The sequence below is a fragment of the Leptodactylus fuscus genome, chromosome 9 (genome assembly GCF_031893055.1).
Source record: "Leptodactylus fuscus isolate aLepFus1 chromosome 9, aLepFus1.hap2, whole genome shotgun sequence".
Lineage (NCBI taxonomy): Eukaryota > Metazoa > Chordata > Amphibia > Anura > Leptodactylidae > Leptodactylus > Leptodactylus fuscus.
In genome coordinates this window covers 53,594,129-53,615,830 of record NC_134273.1, presented here as the reverse complement: position 1 = coordinate 53,615,830, position 21,702 = coordinate 53,594,129, and the positions used below count along the sequence as shown (strand labels likewise).

Below are 21,702 nucleotides of genomic sequence, written 5' to 3'. Positions count from 1 at the left end.
AGGGTCCTAGTGTCACCAGGCATGAGAAGTATAGGCGCATGTTGCGGGAATACCTTTCCGACCACAGCCCTGTCCTCTCCGACCCCTCTGCGCCCTACACGTATTGGGTGTCGAAGTTGGACCTGTGGCTTGAACTTGCCCTATATGCCTTGGAGGTGCTGTCCTGTCCTGCCGCCAGCGTCCTATCTGAGAGGGTGTTCAGTGCAGCCGGTGGCATCATCACTGACAAGCGCACCCGTCTGTCAGCTGAGAGTGCCGACCGGCTCACTTTGATAAAAATGAACCACCACTGGGTAGAGCCGTCATTTTTGTGCCCACCTGTGTAAAGCACCCCAACATGAAACTCCATGTCTGTACTCAACCTCTCCAATTCCTCCGCATCCTCATACTCATCCACCATAAGCGTTGCACAATTCTGCTAATACTAGGCTCCCTCCACCCTGATTTCCACCAACTCTGCTGGTTAGAGGCTCCCTCCACCATGAATTTGCCCAAACTGGGCTGTTTAGAGGCTCCCTCCACCATGAATTGGTCCAAACTGGGTTTTTTAGAGGCTCCCTCCACCATGAATTGGTCCAAACTGGGCTGTTTAGCGGCTCCCTCCACCATTAATTGGTCCAAACTGGGCTGGTTAGAGGCTCCCTCCACCATGAATTGGTCCAAACTGGGTTTTTTAGAGGCTCCCTCCACCATGAATTTGCCCAAACTGGGCTGTTTAGAGGCTCCCTCCACCATGAATTGGTCCAAACTGGGCTGGTTAGAGGCTCCCTCCACCATGAATTTCCCAAAACTTGGCTGTTTAGAGGCTCCCTCCACCATTAATTGGTCCAAACTGGGCTGGTTAGAGGCTCCCTCCACCATGAATTTGCCCACACTGGGCTGGTTAGAGGCTCCCTCCACCATGAATTGGTCCAAACTGGGTTTTTTAGAGGCTCCCTCCACCATGAATTGGTCCAAACTGGGCTGTTTAGAGGCTCCCTCCACCATGAATTTGCCCAAACTGGGCTGGTTAGAGGCTCCCTCCACCATTAATTGGTCCAAACTGGGCTGGTTAGAGGCTCCCTCCACCATGAATTTGCCCAAACTGGGCTGTTTAGAGGCTCCCTCCACCATGAATTTGCCCAAACTGGGCTGTTTAGAGGCTCCCTCCACCATGAATTTGCCCAAACTGGGCTGGTTAGAGGCTCCCTCCACCATGAATTTGCCCACACTGGGCTGGTTAGAGGCTCCCTCCACCATGAATTGGTCCAAACTGGGTTTTTTAGAGGCTCCCTCCACCATGAATTTGCCCACACTGGGCTGGTTAGAGGCTCCCTCCACCATGAATTTCCCAAAACTTGGCTGTTTAGAGGCTCCCTCCACCATTAATTGGTCCAAACTGGGCTGGTTAGAGGCTCCCTCCACCATGAATTGGTCCAAACTTGGCTGTTTAGAGGCTCCCTCCACCATTAATTGGTCCAAACTGGGCTGGTTAGAGGCTCCCTCCACCATGAATTTGCCCAAACTGGGCTGTTTAGAGGCTCCCTCCACCATGAATTGGTCCAAACTGGGGTTTTTAGAGGCTCCCTCCACCATGAATTGGTCCAAACTTGGCTGTTTAGAGGCTCCCTCCACATTAATTGGTCCAAACTGGGCTGGTTAGAGGCTCCCTCCACCATGAATTGGTCCAAACTGGGGTTTTTAGAGGCTCCCTCCACCATGAATTGGTCCAAACTGGGCTGTTTAGCGGCTCCCTCCACCATTAATTGGTCCAAACTGGGCTGGTTAGAGGCTCCCTCCACCATGAATGTGCCCAAACTGGGCTGTTTAGAGGCTCCCTCCACCATGAATTTGCCCAAACTGGGCTGGTTAGAGGCTCCCTCCACCATGAATTGGTCCAAACTGGGGTTTTTAGAGGCTCCCTCCACCATGAATTGGTCCAAACTGGGCTGTTTAGAGGCTCCCTCCACCATGAATTTGCCCAAACTGGGCTGGTTAGAGGCTCCCTCCACCATTAATTGGTCCAAACTGGGCTGGTTAGAGGCTCCCTCCACCATGAATTTGCCCAAACTTGGCTGTTTAGAGGCTCCCTCCACCATGAATTTGCCCAAACTGGGCTGTTTAGAGGCTCCCTCCACCATGAATTTGCCCAAACTGGGCTGGTTAGAGGCTCCCTCCACCATGAATTTGCCCACACTGGGCTGGTTAGAGGCTCCCTCCACCATGAATTGGTCCAAACTGGGTTTTTTAGAGGCTCCCTCCACCATGAATTTGCCCACACTGGGCTGGTTAGAGGCTCCCTCCACCATGAATTTCCCAAAACTTGGCTGTTTAGAGGCTCCCTCCACCATTAATTGGTCCAAACTGGGCTGGTTAGAGGCTCCCTCCACCATGAATTGGTCCAAACTTGGCTGTTTAGAGGCTCCCTCCACCATTAATTGGTCCAAACTGGGCTGGTTAGAGGCTCCCTCCACCATGAATTTGCCCAAACTGGGCTGTTTAGAGGCTCCCTCCACCATGAATTGGTCCAAACTGGGGTTTTTAGAGGCTCCCTCCACCATGAATTGGTCCAAACTTGGCTGTTTAGAGGCTCCCTCCACCATTAATTGGTCCAAACTGGGCTGGTTAGAGGCTCCCTCCACCATGAATTGGTCCAAACTGGGTTTTTTAGAGGCTCCCTCCACCATGAATTGGTCCAAACTGGGGTTTTTAGAGGCTCCCTCCACCATGAATTGGTCCAAACTGGGCTGTTTAGCGGCTCCCTCCACCATTAATTGGTCCAAACTGGGCTGGTTAGAGGCTCCCTCCACCATGAATGTGCCCAAACTGGGCTGTTTAGAGGCTCCCTCCACCATGAATTTGCCCAAACTAGGCTGGTTAGAGGCTCCCTCCACCATGAATTGGTCCAAACTGGGGTTTTTAGAGGCTCCCTCCACCATGAATTGGTCCAAACTTGGCTGTTTAGAGGCTCCCTCCACCATTAATTGGTCCAAACTGGGCTGGTTAGAGGCTCCCTCCACCATGAATTGTTCCAAACTTGGCTGTTTAGAGGCTCCCTCCACCATTAATTGGTCCAAACTGGGCTGGTTAGAGGCTCCCTCCACCATGAATTTGCCCAAACTGGGCTGTTTAGAGGCTCCCTCCACCATGAATTGGTCCAAACTGGGTTTTTTAGAGGCTCCCTCCACCATGAATTTGCCCACACTGGGCTGGTTAGAGGCTCCCTCCACCATGAATTGGTCCAAACTGGGGTTTTTAGAGGCTCCCTCCACCATGAATTTGCCCAAACTGGGGTGTTTAGAGGCTCCCTCCACCATGAATTTGCCCAAACTCTGCTGGTTAGAGGCTCAATCCACCCTGATTTTCAAAACAAATGTTGGTGCCAACCTCAACTTACTACAAGGGCCAAATTCACTGCTGGTGACAAGCTCTCCTCACTGCAAGTGCCAAATACACATGTTTCAAGGTGTTTTCCTACTGTCAGAGAGGTGGTATTGAGTGTGTAAAGTGTGTAGTTGTTAGGCAGTGATGTTGGGGTAATAGAGGGTCTTTGGTGTGTTAGATGCCCCCAGACATGCTTCCCCTGCTGTCCCAGTGTCATTCCAGAGGTGTTGGCATCATTTCCTGGGGTGTCATAGTGGACTTGGTGACCCTCCAGACACGGATTTGGGTTTCCCCCTTAACGAGTATCTGTTCCCCATAGACTATAATGGGGTTCGAAACCCGTTCGAACACACGAACATTGAGCGGCTGTTCGAATCGAATTTCGAACCTCGAACATTTTAGTGTTCGCTCATCTCTAAAAGCTACGTTTTATTTATTTTCAATTGAGTATACCCCCTTACTGAAAAACTTAGTTATAATATTCCCTGCAAAGGTTTGAAGCTTGCTTTTCTATATACTGCTTCACAGTCCCTTCTTTTATTACAGGCATATAGGATTTTAAAAAATTTGCCCAAAAGCAAGGAATGAAGTAAAATGTAAATGAACTCTCTACTCACATCTTAAATCTTTTGCCACCCCAAAGTAAAATGCAGATGCTAAGCACACCAAATGCAAGATACTGCACAGACAGAAGTGACACTAATACAGACAGGGCACCATAGCAAACCCCCACTGAAGCCCAATTACAGGCCTCAGCAGTCTATGACTTCATTGAAGAGGCCCAAAGACCAGTGCTCAAGCCCAGAGAGGTGAGTAACTGTTTCTATGTTTGATCACCTCCTCTGAGCCTCCGCTCATTATACTCTGGGGTCTGTAGAGACCCCAGAGTATAATAATAGCAGTTTAATTTTGGACATGTTAAGTCTGAATGAAACCACCAGGCGAACCACTTAACCACCTTGTTCCCCCAACAAATACTTGTTAAGTGCCATGGCCTTGCTTACCGATCCCCAATCCTGCCCACAGCTGCCTACACTTCTCTCTGTAGTCGCTATGGCTTCTGTGATGGTAGCTCTGCCACTGTGCACAAGTCATTGCACATTCATTGTCTCCCAATCGCGTATCGCCTTCTCACCACACCCTCTTTCTGTAGATGTCCCACAAGGCTCTGCCCTATGACCCTTCCTGGTCTCCTTCTACACCCTCAGCCTGGGCCAACTCATAGAATCCCATGGTTCTCAATACCATTGCTTTGCCGATGACACCCAAATATACCTCTCTGACCCAGACATTACCTCTCTTTTGTCCAGAGTTGCAGATTGTTTAGCGGCCGTAGTCTCTTTTCTCTCCTCCTGCTTTCTCAAACTCAACATGGAGAAAATGGAGTACATAATCCTCGCCCTACCCCATACAGCCCCTCTACCTAACCCATCTATCAAAGTTAACAGAACCACACTTACCCTTGTCCCACGGGTCCAGTCTCTGGACTCCGACCTATCGTTCAAGTCGCACGTTCAAACCCTCAACACTTCTTACTGCCTTCAACTCAAGAACATCCATCAAGTCCACTCCTTCCTCACCCCAGAAATTTCTAAGATGCCCTCATAATCTTAGATATTGCCAAAAACGGGGGGACCAATCCAACCAACTTATAAATAAGTATGAAGTGGACAAATAGATCCACTCTTACCAACCGTCGTCCTTTATTAAAGCCTCTCACACAACACGTTTCGAAACCGAAAGCTGGTTTCTTTATCAGGTGTACATAAGGACACCATAACACAAACGCTACATACACTGAGTATAAATAGACATATAGCGGATACACCCCCAAATGACATCATCACAATTTAAAATTATCTTAAGAACCAAATACATCGTAAGATAAACATCTAAAATGATATACATTAAAATACTTCAGTAGACATATCATATATATATATATATATATATATATATAATGAAATAAATACAGTACATACCGTCCCCCTCCCCTGTTTTTGGCATTATCTATACGTGACTATACGGTTAAGATCTGTTTGCTGCTGGTTACCTTGGTTTATTAAGTGATGCTTAAGGTGCTGTGACTAGTTCACAGCACCAGAAGGTGATTATCCACTTATCTGTTGAACTTGTTTCTGGAATTACTGTAAAGGGTAATGCACAAGGTGGTGCGCGGTGCTTTTTTCTGTGTTTTTTGTAGGTCAAAATCTTAGATTACTGCAACACCCTTATAATAATAATAATAATAATAATAATAATAATACATTTTATTTATATAGAGCCAACATATTCCGCAGCGCTGTACAATTTGTAGGGTTAAAATACAGACAGATACATTACAAAGAGAATCATTTCACACAATGGGACTGAGGGCCCTGCTCGCAAGAGCTTACAATCTATGAGGTAGAGGGGGTGACACAAGAGGTAGCAGGGGCGGCATTACTTATACAGGGGTCACCCTTCTCCATGGACTCCCAGCAAACACCCTCACCCATCTCCAGTCCACCTTAAACTGCGCTGCTTGCTTAATTCACCTCACCCCTTGTTATTAATCGGCTGCTCCCCTCTGCCAGTCCCTTCACTGGCTACCCAGCGAATTGAGTTCCAGCTACTATCGTTAACATACAAAGCCATCCACAACCTGTGCCCTCCATATATCTATGACCTAATCTTCTGCTACCTGACCACACGTAACATCAGATTCTCCAAAGACTTCCAACCTCCTACTCTGCTCTGCTCTCATCTGCTCCTCACACAACCGTCTCAAAGATTTTTCCTGTGCTTCCCCCATATTCCTTACCAAGACACATAAGACTGACCCCCACAATCACAGGCTTCAAGAAGACCCTAAGGACTCACCTATTCAGGAAGGCCTACACCCAGGGGTGAACCTTCTCCTTTCGCCGCCCGAGGTGAACTACAGAAAGCCGCCCCCCCCCCCCGGGAGGAGGGGCGTTGCCGAACGGAGGGGGCGGAGCCGAGCGGAGGGGGCGGGGCTTAGCACAGTTTGCAGGCAGAGAGCAGGTGACCTGAGTTTTTTAAAAAAGGTCTGAAGTCCTTTTAATGGGTTAATAAGTGCACCCAAATACCTTTATCAGTGCTTTGAGTGATTTCTGGGATATTCTAAGAGCTCCTGGTTTTCTCTGCACTTCTTTCTCTGTTGTAGCTGCAGTCTTAGCTCATACAATGCATCATGGTAGTTGTAGGCTGACTCACACTACCTCCCTCTTACTTCTTCCCCCTACCTCTCTCGCTCCCTCACACCCCCTCCCTGTCTCCCTAGCTATCCCGCCCACTACTAGCCCTTCCCAACTAACTAACTAAGCTCACCCCCCACCCCATCATGCTTACCTGTCTTCCTGTGAAGATTTCTTTCTGCGGAGATGGCTCCATCTCTTCCTTGACTCCTCCGGCGTGTGCGCAGGCCGGAGGAGCCACCATTGCCTGCGTAGTAGAGATGGAGCGTCGGCTACAGAGCAAGGCCAAGGCTATTGCATATGTGCCAGCAGAGTCAAAGAACAGGAGGAGCCATCCTCACAGAAGGAAGACAGGTAAGTTTAATGGGGTAGAGGGGGGCAGAGTATTGATGATGTTCCGTTTCTGGAAACAGGATAACGGAATGTCACCGAATAATCAGAAAATGTGCCTGGGGTAGTCACATGATGCCCCAGGGATATTGGTAAGTATACATTTTTGCTAAAGTATGTAATTTAGAAAGTAGGTGGGGGAGGGTGTTTAGATTAGTGTAGAAAATGCATTTTATCCCGAGCAACCCCTTTAATTGTTCCTGCATTTGTACCTAGCAATTCACACTATTTGTTAATGGTGAATGATTAGTATCTACCATTGTTATGTATATTATTTACTTATGATTTGGGGGAAAGTTAAATGATGCTTTGAGTTATTTCACTATTGTATGTTCACTATTTTCTTGAATGAACTATGGAGAAGGTTGTGTAACAGAAACCTCCTTCCATCATGATGTATGCCCTGCTAGAAGCCAGTATCTTGGAGGAACTCACATCAGGCTGTGTTTGGTAGATACCATGATTTTATTACGATATGTATGCCTTTACTATATATTTGTGAGTATAATACATTATTTCCAGAATACCTTTACTAGCGAGTAACTCTGCTGTACTGCAGTATGTCAGTGCTTGTATTAAATAGTAAGAATGAGTTCAACTGGAGGGCTTCTTCATGCCAGAGAAGATTTATTCCTGGGGCCCCGTGGAGGAGTAGCACTTCTATCTAAAATTACTAGCAATAAACACTGGTCAAGGGCAACTATAGTTTATTTGTGTTGGTGATCTCTGCATGTAGAAAGTATGACTGCTTAGAAACTGCCAAGGAGATTAAAGGGTTATCCAAGGCCAAAAATGAGTGACCTATCTTTAGACAGTTTCACACAGTACATATCTTTACATTATACTCATTATACTTTTCTCCATGATGGTTCCACTTCTGACCCTGGCTTACAAACACTGTACTGACCGAAATACTATACGAATAGGAAATAGCAGGCTGGGACAAGGGGCGATAGAAGGCCTGGGGTACAGTTAGATATGCACTGCCATGAGGTGAATTGAGCCTCCCTTAGGCAGTACTTTCCCAGTAATACAGGGATTACATTCCTGCACAGCCCTGCACACTTCTGGGTATGTGGGAAATATTGTACATGGCAGCTTTGTAAAAATACCAAAACCAGCATGAGCAATATATGCAGGAGCCTCGTGTCTGCAGCCTTGTCTTCCAATGACTGGAGGACCTTTACACATTAATAAGGTGCATGTTCCACAGAAACAGAATCCTATTATGTTTCTCTTATGCCATATTAATGATGAGTTACAAGCTATCAAACTGAATATTGAAAAATGCTGTGCACGTGTTTCTAAGAATCTCACTCATGTCAACAGTAAAAAGATAAATGTACACAGTCTTGGTGCGCAGGTATACATGTATAAACGTTGTATATGTACAGATGTAGTAGTGTTCAACTTCAATTTCTGCACATATTACATTTCTGACCCAATTACTTGCAATATTAGTCAATTTTATGCTGGAAAGGAAGGAAGGGCACACTTTACTAATGCTTTGTCCCCGCCCTGAGAGCATGGGTAAGATGTAGGAAAATGGGATTAAAAGATAGGTAGACAGAGAAGTATGGAGATTGGGCCCATCATAGAAAATATATTACAGGGAATATGTGCAGTTATGTATGGAGACTGAAACTGAGAAAGCTAGCTTTGAATAATGAAACTTTTTGTATTTTTTTCTTTAAAGAGGACCTTTCACCATATCCAGGCACATGCAGTTCCATATACTGCCGGAAAGCTGACAGTGCGCTGAGTTCAGCACACTGTCGGCTTTCCCAATCTGTGCCCGGTGTGAAGAGCTTATGGTCCGGTACCGTAGTTCTTCTGTGGTCAGAAGGGCGTTTCTGACCATTAGCCAGAGACGTCCTTCTGCCTCGCGGCGCCTATCACGCTGTGCTGTGTGAGCGGGGAGGAACGCCGTTCCTCCTCGCTCCACAGCACAGCACGATATAACACTGCATGTGCCCAGATATGGTGAAAGGTCCTCTTTAAGTAGTGTTTAATGTTGATAGAAGTTAGATTTCTGTAAATCTTCAGGAGGTAATGAAATGCTCTTTTAGGTTCAGTTCCCGCATCATGGCTGCATCACAAACCACCTAAAGTAGGGTGGTGTTAATGGCAGAATTCCTATTGGTATTACAAAGGATGGATGCAGTGGTGAAAACCTGCAGTAAATTCATTTTTGTTGAAAACCTACAGCACAGGTGGGTTGTACTTTTAGAGCTACATGTGAATGAAATCAACCACTTTTCTGTCTTGAAAGGTAAAAACAAAAACAGAGGCCTAGTCTGATAAAAAAAAAGCTAATTAGGACCTAAATAGTACCTATTATAGCAAAAGTGCTTTGTCTACAATAGTAGATTTCAGTATTTTTCTATGGTCCTGATAGATAGAGTTATACAGCAGATTCACCTGTACTTACTATGTGCAGGGTATGCCATTTAGTCTGCCCACACCAACTCAGAGAGAACTGCAATTTACAGATAGAGCCAACATGGCAGAAAGCTGCTAAATACAGCATAATCTAGGTCTTATAATGGACAGAAATAGTCTTCTCATATACACACACAAATGTCAGCTTATCCTGAAAAGTCACCTGAAAAGATAGGCATGCATTAAGGTCACTGATAAACTGCTACTTTCTGTAGAACTACTGATGATTTCACTTGGATTGTAGCTCATTAGATAATCTCAGGAAAGTCCCCTTCCAGTTGCCCCCAGTTTAAGGCCCCTCTGCTAGTGACCCAGTTGCCCCCAGTTTAAGGCCCCTCTGCTGGTGACCCAGTTGCTCCCAGTTTCATCTGCTCCTACAGCTACCTCTACGTAACCAGAGGTTACAAACCTGTGCTAACATTGTTTATCTCATGACATTACATTTCCCCTTTCCTGGTAGCTTTCTTTAATGAATGGGAGTCTTATTGAAACAACACTTAATTCCCTCTACATTTTCAATCCATTTGTATGTTACTTAATGAATTTAATGCTCAGAAACTGCATAATAAGCATGTACAATGAACTTTGAGTGATATTACATGTATACAAATATATACTGTACATGTGATAAATGGTTACATAGCATTTCCTAATAATGTAATAATATAATGTGCCTCTTACTGATTGGAGCATAGCCTATAATATACCCATAATCCTGTATGTAGTTGTGACAAGTCCAACCATGCAAGAACATTTCAGTAAGAATGTTCTTGACCCTCAGCTTCCTGACATTGCATAGGTCAAATCTGTATTTCACTGAAACCATGAAACAAATGATATATAGCCATTTGGTTGCATAGAAGAGGGCACAGCAGACAACCACTCCAGGCAATGAATTGTTACATCATTATTCAGCAGCTTTGAATCATTACTAGGTTGGAATGTTAGTCTAATACATCTATGACATTCCTCTTAAATCACCATAGGTAGTATGACCAGGTAGCTGCATATAGGAAAGATTGGAAATCAATATTATACATGACATATAGTGGCAGTTACAAAGGACTACTGTACATCTATACAGTTTGCCTGTATACAGTTTGGGTTATAGTCCTGAGTAAGGGTGAGGAAGTCTTTGCAGTATCCACTGGTGTGTTCACAGTCCTGTCCACTCACATTGGCCAATACCCTAGCAAAGTTTTGGCTAAAACTTCGGCACGAATGCACAACAGTAAGAATACATAGTTCCGCATATATACACAACTCAAATATAAAAGTACTACCATCCATTCAATACCTAAAAAACTATACCAAGATTGGCTTTATTAAAATACAATACCAAACAGGAAAACAATCGGGTGCCCCTGGTCGTCACATATAACCCACAGTTGGAGATGCTGAGAGGAATCACATGCAAATTACATCTACTACTGCAAAAAGACAACCGTCTAAAATCCATATTTCCAGATCCCCCTCTCCTGTGCTACAGACAGCCACCAAACCTCAGGAATATGGTGATTAGCAGCTCACTGTCACCTCCAACTAACACAGGAACATTTCCATGCGGACAGAAAAGATGCAAAACCTGCCCTCACATACTGACAACTGACAGGATAGAGATATCAAACTCTAACAGGGAATATAAAATCCGAGGTGCGTTCACCTGTAACACACCTAATGTGGTGTATTTAATAATATGCACCAAATGTTCCACTGAAAATCTGTATGTTGGGGAGACCGGTCAGAAGCTCAGAATGAGAATCAACGCACATCGCCATACAATTAGAGAACAAAGAATGGACCTTCCTGTTTCAAAACATTTCTGTAACGAAGATCATAATATCACCAATGACATGAACATTTTGATTTTAAGAGGGAATTTTAAATTCAAGAAGAACAGACGGATTTATGAGTACAAGTGCATGACCCTATTTAACACACTGGAAAATGGAATGAACCTTTCACATGGGTTCATGGAATCCTACAGAAATCACTGACCTTAGACAACCATAAAGACACTCTGAACTGATAAGAACCTGGGAACTGGGGATTTGTTTACGTGTACATACCAATAAGCCTCTTCCCCCCTCCCTCCTAAAATTCTATCCCTATGTGTCCTGTTGTACATAAATATGCAGTCTTCAGAAATTGTTTTTAGTTATATCTGAAGAAGAAGCCAGGAGCTTTGAAATGTTATAATCTGTCATCATTATGAGTTAGTCATTAAAAAGATATCATCTACTGAAAACTTTCATGTTTTTTTTTTTTTTTTTTACAAAAAAACTATTGATTTTTTTCTGCTTTCGTAGTTATTCCTTGAATTATATCAAAATTTATGACCAATTGTAATCAGATGATCTACTTTAAAACAATCTTGGAGCTTCCCTCTTAGAAACAAACTATTAATCACTTAAAAATACCACATGGTCCCTCCAGTCTGTCTTCGTATTATTTCCATTTTATTGTACGATAGACATGTGGAAATTCACTTACTGTAGATTTCCAAACTACATCTGCTGTTCATTCCAAGGCTCAGCTATTCTTCTAGTATTCCAAATGCAAATAGATAAGGCTACTATAAGGTGTCAGGCACAGGATAAAGTGAGGTGAACTTTGCTGGATCACTCTAGGTTCACATTTGTGCTTGGATTTCCATTCTTCCGATAAAAGGAAACCCAATCCACTTAAAAAGCAGTTACCCGTGGAAACTAGTAGACCCCTCTGCTGGGTTTTCGCTGAGTTTTTGTCTGAATAATGCGGAGAGAAAATCCTGCAATTCTGTCAGATAATACTCATTTTCTTCCAGAAAGTGATTGCAATCACAAATTCTTTGGTATTATTATCTTCATTTAATTTGTCTTCAATGGAAAACCACAAAAAGAATTGTCAAAAAGCCAAATTGGATATAATTCAACACCAAACATAAAAAGGGGTTGGACAAAAGTATTGGCACTGTTTGAAATATCATGTGATGCTTTTCTAATTTGTGTTATTAACAGCACCTGTTACTTACCTCAGGCACCTAACAGGTGGTGGAAATAACTAAATCACACTTGCAGCCAATTGAAATGGATTAAAGTTGACTCAACCTCTGTTCTGTGTCCTTGTGTGTACCACATTGACCATGGAGAAAAGAAAGAAGACCAAAGAACTGTCTGAGGACTTGAGAAGCAAAATTGTGAGGAAGCATGAGTAATCTCAAGGCTACAAGTCCATCTCCAAAGACCTGAATGTTCCTGTGTCTACCGTGCGCAGTGTCATCAAGAAGTTTAAATCCCATGGCACTGTGGCTAACCTCCCTAGATGTGGACGGAAAAGAAAAATTGAGAGATTTCAACGCAAGATTGTGCAGATGGTGGATAAAGAACCTCGACTAATATCCAAACAAGTTCAAGCTGCCCTGCAGTCCGAGGGTACAACAGTGTCAACTTGTACTATCCGTCGACGTCTGAATGAAAAGGGACTGTATGGTAGGATACCCAGGAAGACCCCACTTCTTATCCAGAGACATAAAAAAGCCAGGCAAGGGGCCACATGGTGGCTCAGTGGTTAGCACTGCAGCCTTGCAGTGCTGGAGTCCTGGTGTTCAAATCCTGCCATGGGCAAAAAACCATCTGCAAGGAGTTTGTATGTTCTTCCCATGTTTGTGTGGATTTCCATCCCATATTCCAAAAACAAAAAAAGACATACTGATAGGGAATAATGTACATTGTGAGCTCTATGTGGGACTCACAATCTACATAAAAAAAAAAAAGCCAGGCTGGAGTTTGCCAAAACTTACCTGAGAAAGCCAAAAACATTTTGGAAGAATGTTCTCTGGTCAGATGAGACAAAAGTAGAGCTTTTTGGGAAAAGGCATCAACATAGAGTTTACAGGAAAAAGAAGAGGCCTTCAAAGAAAAGAACACGGTCCTTACAGTCAAACATGGCGGAGGTTCCCTGATGTTTTGGGGTTGCTTTGCTGCCTCTGGCACTGGACTGCTTGACCGTGTGCATGGCATTATGAAGTCTGAAGACTACCAACAAATTTTGCAGCATAATGTAGGGCCCAGTGTGAGAAAGCTGGGTCTCCCTCAGAGGTCATGGGTCTCCCAGCAGGACAATGACCCAAAACACACTTCAAAAAGCACTAGAAAATGGTTTGAGATAAAGCACTGGAGACTTCTAAAGTGGCCTGCAATGAGTCCAGACCTGAATCCCGTAGAACACCTGTGGAGAGATCTCAAAATGGCAGTTTGGAGAAGGCCCCCTTCACATCTCAGGGACCTGGAGCAGTTTGCCAAAGAAGAATGGTCTAAAATTCCAGCAGAGCCTTGTAAGAAACTCATTGATGGTTACCGGAAGCGGTTGTGTGCAGTTATTTTGTCTAAAGGTTGTGCTACCAAGTATTAGGCTGAGGGTGCCAATACTTTTGTCCGGCCCATTTTTGGAGTTTTGTGTAAAATGATCAATGATTTGACTTTTTTTTTCATTCTCTTTTATGTTTTTTCATTGCAAGAAAAATAAATGAAGATATTAATACCAAAGAGTTTGTGTTTGCAATCATTTTCTGGAAGAAACTGAGTATTATCGGACAGAATTGCAGGGGTGCCAATACTTTTGGCCAACACTGTATCTCTTCTTACACTTAGTATTAGTCTCTTGTGAGAAAATTTTAAAGGGATTCTACCACTGAAACAACTTTTTTTCTATTTACCACGTCGGAATAGCCTTAAGAAAAGCTATTCATCTCCTACCTTGCTCAGTTGCCTCCGGCCCGCCGTTCCGTAGAAATACAGTTTTTTATCAGTATGCAAATGAGTTCTCTTGCAGCAATGGGGGTGGGCCCAGCGCTCAAACGGCAATGGGGGTGTCTCCACTGCTGCCAGAGAACTCTCTCCAGCGACGCCTCCATCTTCAACAGCAACCGCGTCTTCTTCCGGCTGGGGTCACACTCCGCTCTTGCGCGCATGTACAGTACGCTACTGTAGTTCCTGTAGGTTCTACGGAGAACTACAGGAATACAGAAGAAATGAATGTCGCTAATGATGGGTTCACATCTTGTTTTATTCCAATCTTTTGCTTCATTGTAGAAACAGAGGGATGGACTAAATATGAAGAAGGATCTATCTAATGATTTAAAACAACAGATTTCGAGAATAATGGGACCTGTCTCTTCTTTGTCATTTTGATGGACAAAAAAGTTGTTCTTGTGAGACTTTCAACTGTAATTTCAGACAGACTCTGAACGGATTCTCCAAGGCACGTGTGAATGCAGCCTTAAGGGCTTCAATATACTTGTGAAAACATTAGTACACCGGAAATATATACACTTTATGTAGTGTATACATGTTACCATTTGCTGTTAGCATTCTTTATGTATTAAACAATACATTTCACTGGATCTGAAGTCAACCATCTACAAAGAAGAATGGAGAACATTGAGACTTTATGCAGATGTGAAGGTTTTCTCCCTTAGTTCTACAAATGTTTTGTTTTTCCTACTAAATTCTGCTAACATTTCTTGTATGATGTGATTTTACTCACAAGTTTGCCATTTCTGGAGACTGGAAATATGAGATTGTTTTTCTTTAATTAAAATAAGCAAAATGCAAGAATACTTGAAAACAGTTTGGAAATGTTATGTTTTCATCCTGACAAACTCTTAGAGGTTATAAATTTACTTATTTTGGCTTGAATATGAATGTGTGAGCAAGTAGTATACAAAATATACAAATGTGTGTAACCTTACGTCCCCCCTCCAATTTTTGTTAAGGACCTATTTCATAAGAACCAATTCAATACTTATCGCAACATGATATAAAAAACCTTGAAAGACTTTAATTCACACAAAAAATAGAAGGCTGCTCATAGACAAATATATGACATCACTTTTTCGTACAATATTGTAGGTATGTTTGAAGTTTTACACTTTGCAAAGTGGACTTTAGAAAAATTACACTAAGCACTGTAGTATAGATGTAGCTCAATGTATCCAGAGATGTATGGTGTAAGATGAACAATTTTAGTAAAAACTGGAGGATTTCAAAATACGCTGTCATAAGATGTCTATCCTATGTGTGTTGCTACCTAGCGGTTGTCATGTGACTTACTTCATGTCCAGTGTGTTGAAAGCGAGTTGTGATAATTATAGTGAATTTGTTTAGTAAGAAATAGAAGTCCTAATCCAAAGTTAAGTAAAGGTTATTGTGGACACGTATGTACATTCCATTATCCCTAACACCCTAGTCATTCCAGGCACTTTAGAGATAAATTACCAGTGATCTTACCCATCTTTATAATAAAAAAAATATTCTTAACAGTTATAATAGCTGTATTTATTATGTCAGAAAGTGAAGGGTCACAATAGGTGTAAAATAAAGTGTGAGTGGTGTTCAAAGTACATCATAAGGGATCCTTCACACAGAGTTTACGCTCCGCTCATTCTCAACTTAAAACTCGTTCAGAGTGAGCGGCATAAAAAACAGATCCCATTGACTTGAATGGGTGCCTGTGTACGCACGCTCCTCATTGAAATGGCAGGCTTTTTTACCTATTGCTTTCAATGTGATACACGTGTATCACATTGAAAGCAATAGGTAAAACAGCCTCCCATTGATTTCAATGTGGAGCGTACATATGCTGGCACCCATTCAAGTCAATGGGATCTGTTTTTTACGCCGCTCACTCTGAATGAGTTTTACGTTCAGAATGAGCGGAGCATAAACTCTGTGTGAAGGCTAACATTGCTGAATTCTTTTTTTTACATGGAGATCCCATTAATTTACAGGTGCTATCATACTTATCTACTCCAACAATGGTGCTTAAAGAGCAAGCAATTCCTTCCTGCCAGATACTCCCAAGTTACAAAACTGCATAAATAAAGGAAATTAATACCCTAATGTATCAAGATCCAGGACTATAGTAGGTTAATTTGAGAATCTGGTGTCTTTATAACATAATAGTAAATACAATTTTAGATTAAGGTTGTAGCTATAAAACTAGATTAATAGTTTGTGACTCTAGAGAAATAACTTATGCCATTGTACAGTTTGCCTTAAAGAGGACCTTTCCTATTGTAAAAAGGTATTAGGTATAACTGATATGCTGCAATTTAAAAACAATTTGATGGTTTTCACAGCATTCCCACTTTTGATTTTTTTCTCCATTGTTTGGATGGACAGAATCCCATCCATTTTGCAGGTATTGTAAAACACAGTTGTTTTTTTTTTTTTTTTTGCTGTAGTCAAAATGCCCAGTTTTTTGTAAAGTGGAGCCCCCGCGCCTTAAAGAAGAAAAGAAGAACATGGCTTTGCTTTCCAAAATCTTGAGTCAGACCACATTGTACATTATGTGCAGGTTAGGAAATCTGTGTATAAGAAAGGCAAGGCTGAATTGGAGCACAAGACATAATTAAGGAAATGGGAGGAAGATGGAATTCATTGAAAATCACAAAACACTTACTGTACTATAAGTGTAGATTTTCCTACATCTTGCAGACATTAAAGTGCCGGGTTAACCATATCATTTCTGTTCCAGAAATCGGTCCAGTCACAATCACAACTGATCCAGAGACATTTAAGAATGAACTTAAAGAATTATACGTACAGGTCAGTAAAGTATTACAGAATCCTGACCTAAAGAGCATTTTACATCAAAATCTTACCTTTATATCTTCATGCAGATTTTACACTATAATTTTCTCACTACAATGTCACTCAATGGCTGTTCATGAATAGTCATTTTTTGGTGCAGCTCCTGTTCATTCTTTTTAGAATGCCTAAGCCAGGTTTTTTCTAAATAAGACGATATGCTCCCCCAATAGTTTATACATACACCTTAAATCTATTCTTATATTCCTTCAAATTCTTTCCAAAGTATATATTAGAAGCTAGAATTAATTTTAATTTATGCAAGACTGACAGAAGGAATATTCATGTCATAAACATGAATATTTTTCTTTTGTTTGTCATCAGAGGGAACCTTCTAACTACCCCTTTAACTTTGCTATTAGGTAGAGAATTGTGTATAGGTTGACCAATGGAAATCTGTTTCTTTTGCAACCTATAAAGATTAAAAAAAAAAGACCCAACCCCCTCAATATACAGTAGATGTCTGGGTTTTTTTAAAATATGGAGCTGAGCTGAGCCATCGCATTGCCTTTTGTCACTAACATATCTGTTTTTCATGTATGTTAGGTCAGTGACAACTGGGGTTGAGCCGATCTTGAGATTTCAAGATCGATTTTAAAATCTGATTTCCAATCATTTTCCAGCCGATCCCGATCTCGATCGTGAAATTTGCTCAATCGCTGATCGGAATCCGATCTTTTCCGATACCGATCCTCAACCGTAGTCAATGCTTCTCTATGGGAAAAGTCACTTTTTAGGGTTGAGCCGATCTTGAGATAACCTCCAATCTCGATCCCGCTGGAAAAGATAGGGTCGGAATTCCAATCGCGATGGTGAAAATTACTCCATCGCTGATTGGAATCCGATCTTTTCTGATCCTGATCGCTTAACCCTAGTGACAACCAGAATGGTCGTTTGCATAAAGCCTTAAAATGAAATCTATAAAACAATGACATAATTCCATTTTTTCCCAAATTCCGCATTTATCTTGCAACTTCCTAATACATGGTGTGGAGTATTAAAGGGGCTCTATCAGCAAAATCATGTGATTTGGGGCTCTATCAGCATGATTTTGCTGATAGAGCCCCTTTAAATGGTGCCATTAAAAAGTATAATTTGTCTTGCAAATAAAGCAAATCTCTATAACTCTAATTGAATCAAAAAGTTAAAAAGCCATGGCAAAAAGCAAATACATAAATGGAAAATAGTCACGTCAGAGTGGGGCTAACATTGCTCTTAATTTCCAAAGTTTTGGTTCTTGGCTATTTCATACTAGCATATTCTGATAGTTGGGCTATAAGAAAATGTTTCCATGTGGCAGAATGAACTCTGTTTAGATGCAAGTAACAGATTTTTATCTCCAAAACGTTCTGCTTTTGCAGAGCATATCCTTGCCATAGTGCCTTAGAAATCCCTTGTACTTAGTACGCTTTCTTATTGCTTGCCATTTCAGAGGTAACTTCCCTTTAAGGCTGACATAGTAGCGCGTGTGGCTTGTGTTTCATTAGACGGCTGTAAACTGAAGGGTTAGAGCTAAGTATAGTGCTAATACATTATTTCCGACTCTTTGAAAACCTCTTTTCAAGGATTGCCACAGGGCTTATGAAGTAACAGACTTTGTCATTAAGTGCTATTTACTAAGCTCTTTCTAATGCGTTTGATCCGATATTATAGTCAGGTAAAGCTATTTGCCTTCCCATAAATCTCTAATATCTGTCATTAATCTTAGCTAACATGTGGCTTGGCTTGATGTTTTAGAGATATGTAATAAACTGAGGATACAAACAAGATCCTGCTTATTATACTAAGGCTAACTTACCATTGCTGTTCTTACAGTCTCCGTTCCCATTCACTTTAATTTGTATAAACAGTGTATTGTTACAGGGTGGCGGTGACTGTCCAGAGATGAGTGTCGGGGCTATTAAAATTGCCCTGGAAATATCTCTACCTGGATCTTTTATCTATGTGTTTACTGATGCAAGATCGAAGGATTACCAGCTCGCCAATGATGTCCTGCAATTAATACAACAGAAACAGTCACAGGTGAGTATTAAGACAAACCAAAATGTTAATCTTTTCTTATACATTGGTGGTATCATATACACTCCAAGCCAAGTTCACACATGGTTGCATTCAGCTTATGTGTGTCATTCATTAATATGGGACAAATAGTGAGGATCTGATGTTCGTGGCCATCCTATCACAATGATCCATGCTGCCAGCAATGAGGAAACTTCTCCCAACTGCACAAGAGCTATGGACTAGAGAATAATTAATTTTGTTGCGGCACAAGGGATGATTTGCTTTTTTCACCAAACGTTACCTGCATAAAAAACAATTGGCTAGTACATTTATAGGAATGGTTCTCTTGATCATTACTAGGGATGGGCAAACGGATTTATTTATAAATAGATTCAACTCAAAATTGGACTTTTGGGGTTGGTGACCCACAAAACACTATTATATTGCGGGTGTGAGGATATATAATAAGTGGATGCCCAGGGAAGGTAAGGGAAAATAACACTTATACTCACCTTACCTTACCTCTCCTGGGTGTCTGGAGGCTGTCAGCATCCTGTTTAGGGGCTCTGTTTGATATCATGCACCCCGGGGTCACTGCTGAGGCTCAGGAGAGGTGAAGCAAGATGAGTATGAGCCTTTGCTATTTTTACTCAACTCTCCTGGGTCTCCACTTATTATACTATGGGGCTTGATGAGACCCCAACATGTAATAATAGCATTTCCAGGTCTATCCAAACAGGTTTGGTACAAAACGAACCAGAGGACTGAAGCAAAACAAATCTCATGAGTTGATCCTAAATTGATCCAATAATAATAGGCAGAGATACTTGACATTTACAATCACTCCTTAATGGGGTTCTTAGGAAAATCATATTGATGACCTATCCAGAAGACCCTATTTCAGTAACCCTCCACAGTGTATGTTGTTTTATAATCTCCTACACTTGTAATATGTTTCCAGAAAAAAAATTCAGTCATTAAGAATAACTTTGTAATTCTCTAATATTTTTTTTAAATGGTTACTAACTTTTCAACATATCAGATGGTTAAGAAGGAAGAGAGGAGAAGTGATTGAGAGAGGAGAGACACAGACGTGTGCAAAAACTGGTGGAGCTAAACAGGAAGGAGCTAAATAACGCTAGGTTCACACTAACGCTCAGGTTTCCCTCCTTCAGCTCGCTAGGGGACTCGAAAGATGGAAACCCTGTCTGCTTTAAAAGTGGTTACATGCAGTTTTTATATTGAAATCAGCATAGAGAAAACTCTTCCTTGTAGGACTTTCATCTTCGCCAGTTTTAAGTGGAATCTGGAGCAGAGTGCCCGAATGCTGCCTAAACACTAGTATGAATCTAGCGTTAGAAGTTTCAATCTCACAACAACTACTGTCTAACCCTCATAAATATAGGTCAGTACTTCTCTATTGATTGAGAGAAAGCTACCGTGCAGATTCTCATCTGATTTCTGTGTGTATCACATAAGAGACATCATACTAGATAGTCTCCACCTACCAGATCAGGGAGAACTGAGAAATGGAGAGAGGGTCTGCAGAGGGGAGAACTGCTAAAATGCAAAATGTAAGTTATGTAATGGTCATTTACACATCATACAATTTACACACGTTACTATTGATTTATTGAGTTTGTTGAAAGAGCAGGTACTCTTTAAGTTATTTTCCTTTAATACATGGTTTATAGGTCACACTGAATATCCATGCTATGTGTGATATAAAATATTACACATGCTCCATTATTACTGTCTCCCACCAGGTTGTGTTTGTGCTGACTGGAGACTGTGATGACAGAAGTCATGTGGGTTACAAGATATATGAAGAAATTGCTTCTACAAGCTCTGGCCAAGTGTTTCACCTGGATAAGAAGCAAGTTAATGAGGTAAAATAGGCCAGCAGCCATAGACGCTCTATTCTGTTCCTGAAGGATACCATAGTTACAATTATCTGACATTCACAGTTCATTATCTGTTGCAATAAACGCCCCATAACAGTGCCGTGGAGCTAGGAGGCTGAAGGGTGGGGGACAGAACTGAACCTCGGACTCTCCTGATGAATACAAAGGAATTCTGTCCGGCCCTCAAGCCCTTCCAGCCTGCCTTCGCTGTATACGGAATAATAAAGTCTTGTTTTTACTATTTTTGGACCATTGTGTAATATATTCTATTTGCATCCACCATCTGCTTTCAACCATACATGGCCTCCTTCGTAGAATAATTCTGTAATTTATCTTATGCTTGAGACCACAACCAAAGATACTGAAAAATATTTCCATAATAATATATAAAGATATATAGAGAAAAACCATATGGTGTGTTACCCAAACAAGTGTCGGAGTTAACGTAAGAGTAAATATTAATAATGAAAAATGATTGAGGATTCTATGTCATAGCAAAATCTATGAAATTTCCCAAGTATTGTTTATAAGAGAAAGGAATGTTTAGTGCAATGTTCCCACTGGTTATGATAACATTGACAATGTTTCTTAAATTAAATACATACAAAAATGCTAAACACTATTCCAAATACTTGCTGCTAGAGGCCAGAGGCCAAAGGAGAGAAGTCTCCAGTACTACAAACATCTTGTAAGTGCAAACATTCCAGTGGTCTGGCCTAGTTTTATGGGTGCACATATAGAGCTCTGCTCTGGTCAGCACAAGGAATCTGG

The 21,702-nt window shown here is 41.8% G+C and overlaps 1 protein-coding gene across 1 annotated transcript in view; it reads left to right on the top strand.

Moving 5' to 3' along the window:
• Positions 1 to 21,702, top strand: part of HMCN1 (hemicentin 1) — a 222,579-nt gene that overhangs the window by 23,616 nt on the left and 177,261 nt on the right. Inside the window, exons 2-4 of the mRNA XM_075286727.1 lie at positions 16,914 to 16,984; positions 18,890 to 19,048; positions 20,794 to 20,916. Coding sequence (XP_075142828.1) covers positions 16,914 to 16,984; positions 18,890 to 19,048; positions 20,794 to 20,916 — 353 coding nt within the window. The remainder of the gene's footprint in view (positions 1 to 16,913; positions 16,985 to 18,889; positions 19,049 to 20,793; positions 20,917 to 21,702) is intronic.